This window comes from Empidonax traillii, unplaced genomic scaffold (assembly GCF_003031625.1).
Source record: "Empidonax traillii isolate 1590-97213 ecotype Southwest subspecies unplaced genomic scaffold, ASM303162v1 scaffold15:size5535645, whole genome shotgun sequence".
NCBI classification, from domain to species: domain Eukaryota; kingdom Metazoa; phylum Chordata; class Aves; order Passeriformes; family Tyrannidae; genus Empidonax; species Empidonax traillii.
In genome coordinates, this window is record NW_020955208.1 from 2,119,404 (window position 1) to 2,127,107 (window position 7,704).

A 7,704-nucleotide genomic window follows, 5' to 3' on the forward strand; every position below is an offset into this window, starting at 1 on the left:
TCCTCCTCCTCCTCCTCTCCCCGGCGCGGGAGCAGCGGAGAGGCCGTGCGGAGAGAGCGCGGCCGGTGCCGCCGATCCCCCGGAGCCCAGCGAGGATCCCCCGGAGCCCAGCGAGGATCCCCCGGAGCCCAGCGAGGATTCCCCGAACCCGCCGCGCTCCCGCCGGGCCCGCCCGCTCCGGCGCCTCCCGCGAGCCCCGGTCCCGCCCCCTCCTCTCCCCGCGGGCCAATCAGAGCGCGTGGCCCGCCCACCTCCGCCCGCTCCGGGCCAATCGGGCGGGACCTCCGGCTCGGGCCAATCCGAGCGCGCCCCGGGCAAACCAACCGCCAGCGCGCGCGCGGGGTGGGGGGGGGTTTTAAAAAAATGCCCAACGGCGCAAGCGCGGTGCAGGCGGCGCGGAGTCGTTGCCATGGCAGCGCGGGGGGGGGGGGCGCCGGCTCCTTCCCAGCCCGTCTGTGGCGGGCGAGCCGCGAACCGGCAATCCTGGTCCTGCTGCAGCGCCCGCTCCGGCTTCGCCCTTTCCCAGCCGCTGATCCCGCTCCCTGAGCCCCGGCGGCGCGGCCAGCCCCGCGCCCGCCTGTCCGCCCCGCCCCGCCCGGGACCCGGAAGTGCTTTTGTGCCGCGGGGACAGCGCGGCGGCGGCTCCGCCACAGCCACAGCCCCGGTCACGGCCCCGGTCACAGCCCCGGCCCCCGCCGCTCCCTGCCCGCCCCACGGCCGCCGCACGGCCGCCGCCCCGCCGCCGCTGTCCTGCTGCTGCTCCGCCGCCGCCTCCTCCTCCTCATGAAGCCCGTCGTCGTGTTCGTCCTCGGCGGGCCCGGGGCGGGCAAGGGGACGCAGTGCGCTCGCATCGTGGAGGTGAGGCGGGGGCGCTTGGGGGGGGCTCTGCGGGGCGGCTCCGAGGGGGCTCTAGGAGGTGTCAGATCCCCCGTGGCCTTCCCTGGGGTGGTCGCCAGGGCCAGCGTGTCGCCCCCTGTCCCTGCCCTGTGGTTTGGTCTCTTGTGGAGCCCTCGTCCATCCCCCGCCCCTGGGAGGCGATAAATAAAAGTGACCGACCCACATCTCCCCGCTGGCGGGTGAAGCGGTGGGGCAGCCCTCACTCCCGCCCCTGTCAGGCCGCCTAACCTTTATCCCTTCTCCTGCCTTGTCCCTCAGCCCCGCGGGATCCCACTCCGCCCATGGGTCTGCCTGTGCTGGCATCCGGCTTGGGGACACCCGCGTGGGGTTTTTGCGTCCACTTTGGAGACACCCGCTTGTGGTCTGGAGGCTGCCCCGCTGTGCCTGGGTGGAAGGGCAGGAGAGCGGCCCTGGAGACATTCCCGGCCGCCCGGGGGGCGCTGCCTTGCCGGGCCGGTCCTGCAGCCCATCCCGGGTGGGCGGCTCTGTACACGCTGGCACGGCCACGTAGGTGGCTCAGATGCTCAGGCTGCCGGTGTCGTGGCCTGGAAGTAGATCTGAGGTGTCTCACACACGTCGGCTTCACATGTGTGGGATCAAGGTCCATGTCTTCTGAAGCCTGTCCCATAAATGTAACAGCTGGCACAGCAGGCATTTCGGGGTGTTGGCTTTCTGGCCCGGTGCCATCTCAGTGAGTTGTAGAACTACAGTGTTAAAAATAGAATGAAAATTTGGTTCTGTGACAGAATACAGTAGAGGTCAAAGGATGCCTGATCCCATAGATCTTGTCCCTGCTTTTCAAAGAGACTAAAACTGGCAATATAATTTGCCAAAGCTTTCGGTTGTATTATCGAGTTTTCAGTTTTCTAAATACGTTTTTTGCAGCCCTCTGAGACAGAGCAAATATCTAAGAAGGACCGGTGAATGCTGCATGGTGTAGTGCTGCCCTTTAAAAACCAAAAACCACAGGGATAATTATACTGTATTCAGGTGGATAATTACAGAAGTAGTTAAGGCTGAATGCTTCCAAACGTGTGTATGTTGGATTTGAAACAGCTCTTTGATTAATTTTTTTTTTCATTTTTGTTTTCTGAGCAGTTGTATGTATTTTTCTGATTAAAAGCCATGTAGGATCAAAGCTTCTCCATACCCTCACTGAAAGAAATGTCTTAAGAACTGTGTTGATGCCCTTGATCCTGAAACTATTGGTGGGAAAGAACCCCAGAACTCCTGGAATGGACACGCTGAGTGTGTTGTCTGTTCTGGTGCTGCGCTGGCAGTGCTGTTACAGTTTATCCACGCTGCTGTTACATCCCAGACCTCAATATTGTATAACTGAGTTATGTGAATTTGGTCCAGACTGAAAAATGCCGTTATGACTTTAGTTCTGAAGGATCTTAACCTCAAATTACAGACTTGCATTCAAACCAGCGTATTCATTAAATTAAATTGTGGAATGAAAGGTTCGTGGTGCTCATAAAGCTTTTTTGGTAAGGTCAAATTCAGCCCCTGGCACGCAGCAAACAAATGAGCTTAAACTATAGGGGAATCTTGTAGGCTGTCATTAATGGCTTTCACCAAACCATTAGTGTAGCCTCAGGGCTGAAGTACCTTGTGTGTGGCTGCTGGCCTCTGTTCGGAGGTATAAATGCCTTGGCTGGATAGGCTGATATAATTGGATAAAGACCACTTTATTAGGAGGAGTTCAAATGAGCCATTGCTGCTCAAATCGTATTTGCTGGTGGAAAGGAGAGAAGGAAAAGACAAACTTTGCTTGTACTGTATTTATTTTCTTCTCTAAGCCTGGAAAGGGAAATCCAAATTTGCTTTAATTCTGCTAATCCGGTTTGCTGCATGGAAAGAAGTTTATTGAAGTCAGTGAGCAGGCTGACAGTGGAAAGCACTCGGGCCTGCTGACTGCCATGGACAGCCTTTCTGCTTGCTCAGATACCTCTGTGGGAGTCACTGACTAAAACTTGGGGGAGAGAGAGTCTGAGGTAGCTTAAGGGAGAGTTGGACTGATGCAGAGCTGCTGGGAAACTTAGGGAAAGGGGACAGGAACAGGGAAGTATGGGTAAAACACGGCAGAGGTACTGAAGAGCAGTGGCTTTTTTAAGCACAAATCCTCACCCTGGCCCCTGGCAGCCCCCAGAGAGCCCTGGTGCAGGAGGGCAAGGAGCCCTTACGCAGTCAGCGCTGTATTTAGGTTGAAAGTGTGTTCTTATTTGTATTTTAAACCCTGCTGGCAGCTTGCCACAGGGAAGAGGGCCTGTAGGTGAGTCATAATAAACCTCATTCATCCTTGTTGTAAATGCACTGGATAATACTAGTTTACATTTGGAATGAATCTGACCCAGTATCTTGCTGTAAATCTGAAGGTTGTGCTGAACAAAAAGTCAGTATGAGCTATAAATGTCTTGGTTGCTATTCATACTGGAGATTTGGGACAGAGCACATCACGTGTGCAAGAAGTCTCATTTGGCTGAGGTGAGATCTTGTATTATTTTAACATCAAACTATTTTTATTGAAAACCAAGGGTGTCTGTGTTTTGTACAGTAAAGGAGGTGTTGCATACTTAGTACCTCGGAATGATTTCTCAAAGTGTTGTGATTATTTTGCTGACCACGCTTTACGTTCCCAAAAAAGGGAGATGGGCATCCCATGTTGTAGGTGAAATATGTATTTGTTAAGTACGAGCCTAAATCATGACTGCTTAAGATGTGTGTGCTGAAATCTCTGATTCTAGGGAAGGCATGCATTCATTCCAAATTTGGACCCAAATGGAGAAATGATTTGAGGGAAGAAGACCTAATAACAAGCAGAAATGAGTATTGACACAGTGTAGGGAAGGGAACTGTGGGGAAGTGATTAGGATTCTTTATCTCCACAGATAAGGTTGGGTGAGACAGCTGAGCCAGGCTGGCTTTCCCTGACACAGAGGGAAGACTCGACTCTTGTATGTGCCACGAACGCACAGAATTGTCAGGGAAATGCAAATGCAACAGAACTGCTGCTCTTCTGGAGCAGTCCCTCCTGCTTAGAGAGGGATGAAGCAGAATTCCCTCTTAAGTTCTTATCCTCTCCCTTCCAGCTCTGCAGATTAACTCCTGAAACCTTCTACAGCTCTGTTAGGTGGAGCTTGGCATCATCTGGGCCTGTTGTGTGAGGCAGAATATTTGAGTGTGTAGTTGAGTGATGTCATTTGAATGCAGGTTCTTGCAATAACCTTCATGCTTTCCACGGTGTATCCTCTGTGCCTGTGAGATAATTCTGTGTGCGTAGGGCAAAATGAGTGAGTCTTATCGCTGACTTCTGAACTTTGCTTATGAAATCATTGTGGTAAAATAAAGGGGAAAAAAAATGCATTTGTCAAATCTGCACAAAATACGCTTCCTTGTACTTAAATTTTAAATCCTTAGAACCTTTGCCTGAGTTGTAAATCTCTTTGGTTGGTGCAAAGAATAATAACTAAATCATTTGTTGTTATTCTGAGTGAGATTTGAGTTGTGTTTTTTGTCTTGTTTTAGCAAGGTGATCTGTATGCGGGGTGTCTTGTATGCAAGACATCCCTTTATGTGTGCCTAAAATATAATTCACCTCCACCACAACCCTATCCTGTATATTTGTGTTTAAATCTAAATTAATTCCACAAGGTGGGATGCTGAGCCTTCTCCTTTTATAAGAGCATAAGTTAATATTCAAATAGAAAAAGCTGTTAAGTTGCTTTGGATATATGATAAGAAGATTTCCTAGGGTGAAGGAAACAATGCAAAGAACAACTTGTTTTATCAGAAACACTTCTCTGAAAGTAGCAGAAGATTTAGGTTTTGCTGTCATGTTAATGGGCTTCTGGAAGTCTGCTGAGAGACAGCATTAAGTGCCTAGAAATAAAAACTTTTTTTTAGTTGTTTGCTTTAAACTCAGCTTCTGAAAGCTCTTCCATAAGTGTCCGGTATTAGTATTCTACTTAGCCTTGAGTTCTCGTAGTTGTTTTTTGGAATTTTTTTTTAATATATATATATGGTGAGTGATCATTTAAATCTACCCCCTGATGATTTACCCCTGCATGCTTCCATTTTGCAGAACACTGGGCATTGGATTTTGCACTTTGCCAAGCATACTGGGTGCCTTTTATTGAGCTCAATCTTCCTGAAGCACCGGGGTGCTCTGTTTGCCCCCCTCTTCCCTGAGGGCACTGTCAGTGGGATCTCCTTTGTACATTTTGTTTGTGTTAATGTGGTTTATTTGTTTGTCTTTCTTCCCCCAGAGGCAAGAAGATATTTCAAACTAAGAAAATGTCTGATTTTTTTTTTTTTTTTTTAATTTGGAATAAGCAGACAGAAGGTCTGCTACTGCATTGTAGTCTGTACCCTAAAGATTTAACTCCCTGGGCTAACAGGACAAGCAAAAAGCTTTCTGGGTTAAAAAAAATATGAAGGTTGCAGTCTTCACACAGTTCTGTTTTTGTTTTAACTAGTTCTTGAATGGTGTATGTAGCAAACTTTGGTTGTTTATTAAGGTTGCCCAAGAACTAGGAGGTTAGAACTAGGGCAATAAAAGTTTGTATTTTATTTGTTTAAATCTTAAGCCCTGTGACTTTCGTTTTCAAACTAACAAAGATAACCTAAGATAGGAGTCAAGGTCAGAGGAGTAATTTGTGTTTCTCTTGCTTTTTCTTGGCTTCTGCTCGCTTAAGGAAGTCTCAAGCTGTGTGTTTAGTGGAAAGATGTGCTGCTGGACCACACAGGGCTGAATCAGAAATAAACCCTGTGCCCCTTGAAAGGGGTCTGTGTCAAGAGTCCCTGCAGCAGCTGCCGCTCACCACCGATCCTTCCTTGCTGCCTCGAGCTTGCCGGGGCAGACTCTGCCTGATTCCAGCGTGACACAGATATGACTCATGTATTTTCACTTCTATTCATCTGTTTATTGCATTTACCGAAAACAAAGCACGTTCTGTCTGTGGAGTGGAAGTTGCAAATCCTGGCTGACAAGAGAAAGCTGGAAGGGCTGTGGGACGGGAGAGAAGGGCATCCCAGGGAGGCTGCGGTCTCGGGTTGTCATTTGGAGATGTGGAGCACACAGTTTGTGTGTCCCAGTTTGTCCTGCTGCCTGGGGACTGAGTGAGCAGGCCAGGGTGAGACAGACAAGTGAGCAGTGCCCTGCTCTGCTCTATCCAGTGCTGCTGAGTGCTGTTCTGAGGAACACCGCTGTGGGGGGGTTGATGGAAACTTGAGCTTGCCTTCCCGCTTCACTGGGATGAATTTATATTTTTTTTTTTACTTGTGATGTTTTGGGGTTTTTTGTTTGGTTGGTTTTTTTTATGCAAAGAAGGAAGATGTCTAGAGTGGTGCTTAAGACAGCACTTTTTCATTCACAGTTGATTTTTGTATGTTTTGACTTAGGGTTCTCCTAACATAAAAATAAATTTAAAATAATGAGAACTAGCGCAATAGCAACTTAGTGATTTAGTATTTTTTTTCTTCTTCTAGAACAGTATGCCAGTCTGCTAGCATAGCAGAAAACATCATCTCTGAAACATTTTAGAATAGTTAATTCTGTATTTTCCCTTTTCTTCTCCGTAATCTCAAAATCTGTCCAGATTTTAGATGCTTGGCTTCTAAGTATTTGGAAATTTTTTTAACCTAGCTTCTATTCAAGTCTTCTTTCAGTCTGACATTATGCATCTAGCAAGAACCGGACAAACTGCTTTTTCATTGTTTGGCAACCACAGTGCTGCTCCCTTTTTGATTGCAGAGGAGAAGGATTAGGCAGTAGAGGCAACAAGTCACGTTCTGGGGATTGCACCAAGATGGACTTGGCACTGCTGGGAAAATCCTGCTGGCACAAGGCAAACCTTGTCAGGATAGAAGAGTGTTCTGACTCTTGCTATTATATCACAGCCCCTTCTGTGAGCTCTTGGGGTTGTGATGATTTGCTCTAATTCAGGACACTTGCCGAGGGTTTATCTCACCTAAAATAAAAGAAAACTTTGTGCCCTGAACGCCTTGATTAAAACTGGCAAGAGTAGCTCGAGTGCCACATCTCTGAAGCATTCTGAGTGAGCTGCAGCCAAGCTGATCTCCCTGCTTGTTTACATTGTTTAAACCGACATGTTTTCCTTGGCTCTTGGCTCAGTACAGTTAACAAATAGATGTTTTGCCCCTGAAGGAGAGGTTTGTTTTTCTTATTGCCTGGTTAAGTCATTCTGAAGGTTACTCTTGAATACAATTTATTATTATCGAAAACAAGTCTATTTGTACAACAGCACTTTAAAACACTTCTGTCTTTTCCTTCCCAGTTTGGCTGTTAAAAACTGCTTTAGTTTGCTGTTGCAAAAGGCAGAGAATTCCAAAAATTGTCTGGCTCGATTTTGTTTTCATGCATGAAAAGGGAGATGCCAAGGAAAATTAAATGGTTTGGTAATCCTCTAAAACTGAAGGGATTATATTTTCCTCCTTTTTCTCCTTTGTAGAAATTTGATTTAAAAAAAAAATCACCGTTCTTTACCTTTAGCAAGAAGAACTAGATGTTAATTTAGTTGTTCAGCAGGGTAATGTTTCTTGCTTACAAGGAAAGATTTATTCTGGTTTATGACTTCTGTAGGTCATAGTTAATATTTAGATTTGCAATTAAGTAGGCATATCCAAATGCAATGCACATTAAAGCAGGAGTACAGTGAGCTTACAGAGAATGGCTGGAACAGTGAAGCTTTTTCTTCACAGTTATTTACAGTAAAATCTTGCTTTTTTTTTTTTTTTTTTTTTTTTTTTTTTTTTTTTTTTTTTTTTTTTTTTTTTTTGTTTTTT

At 47.1% G+C, this 7,704-nt stretch overlaps 1 protein-coding gene across 1 annotated transcript in view; it reads left to right on the forward strand.

The window, feature by feature from the left end:
• Positions 1-639: 639 nt before the first annotated feature.
• Positions 640-7,704, forward strand: part of CMPK1 (cytidine/uridine monophosphate kinase 1) — a 14,695-nt gene continuing 7,630 nt past the window's right edge. The window contains exon 1 of the mRNA XM_027893822.1: positions 640-858. Coding sequence (XP_027749623.1) covers positions 784-858 — 75 coding nt within the window. The 5' untranslated portion in view covers positions 640-783. The remainder of the gene's footprint in view (positions 859-7,704) is intronic.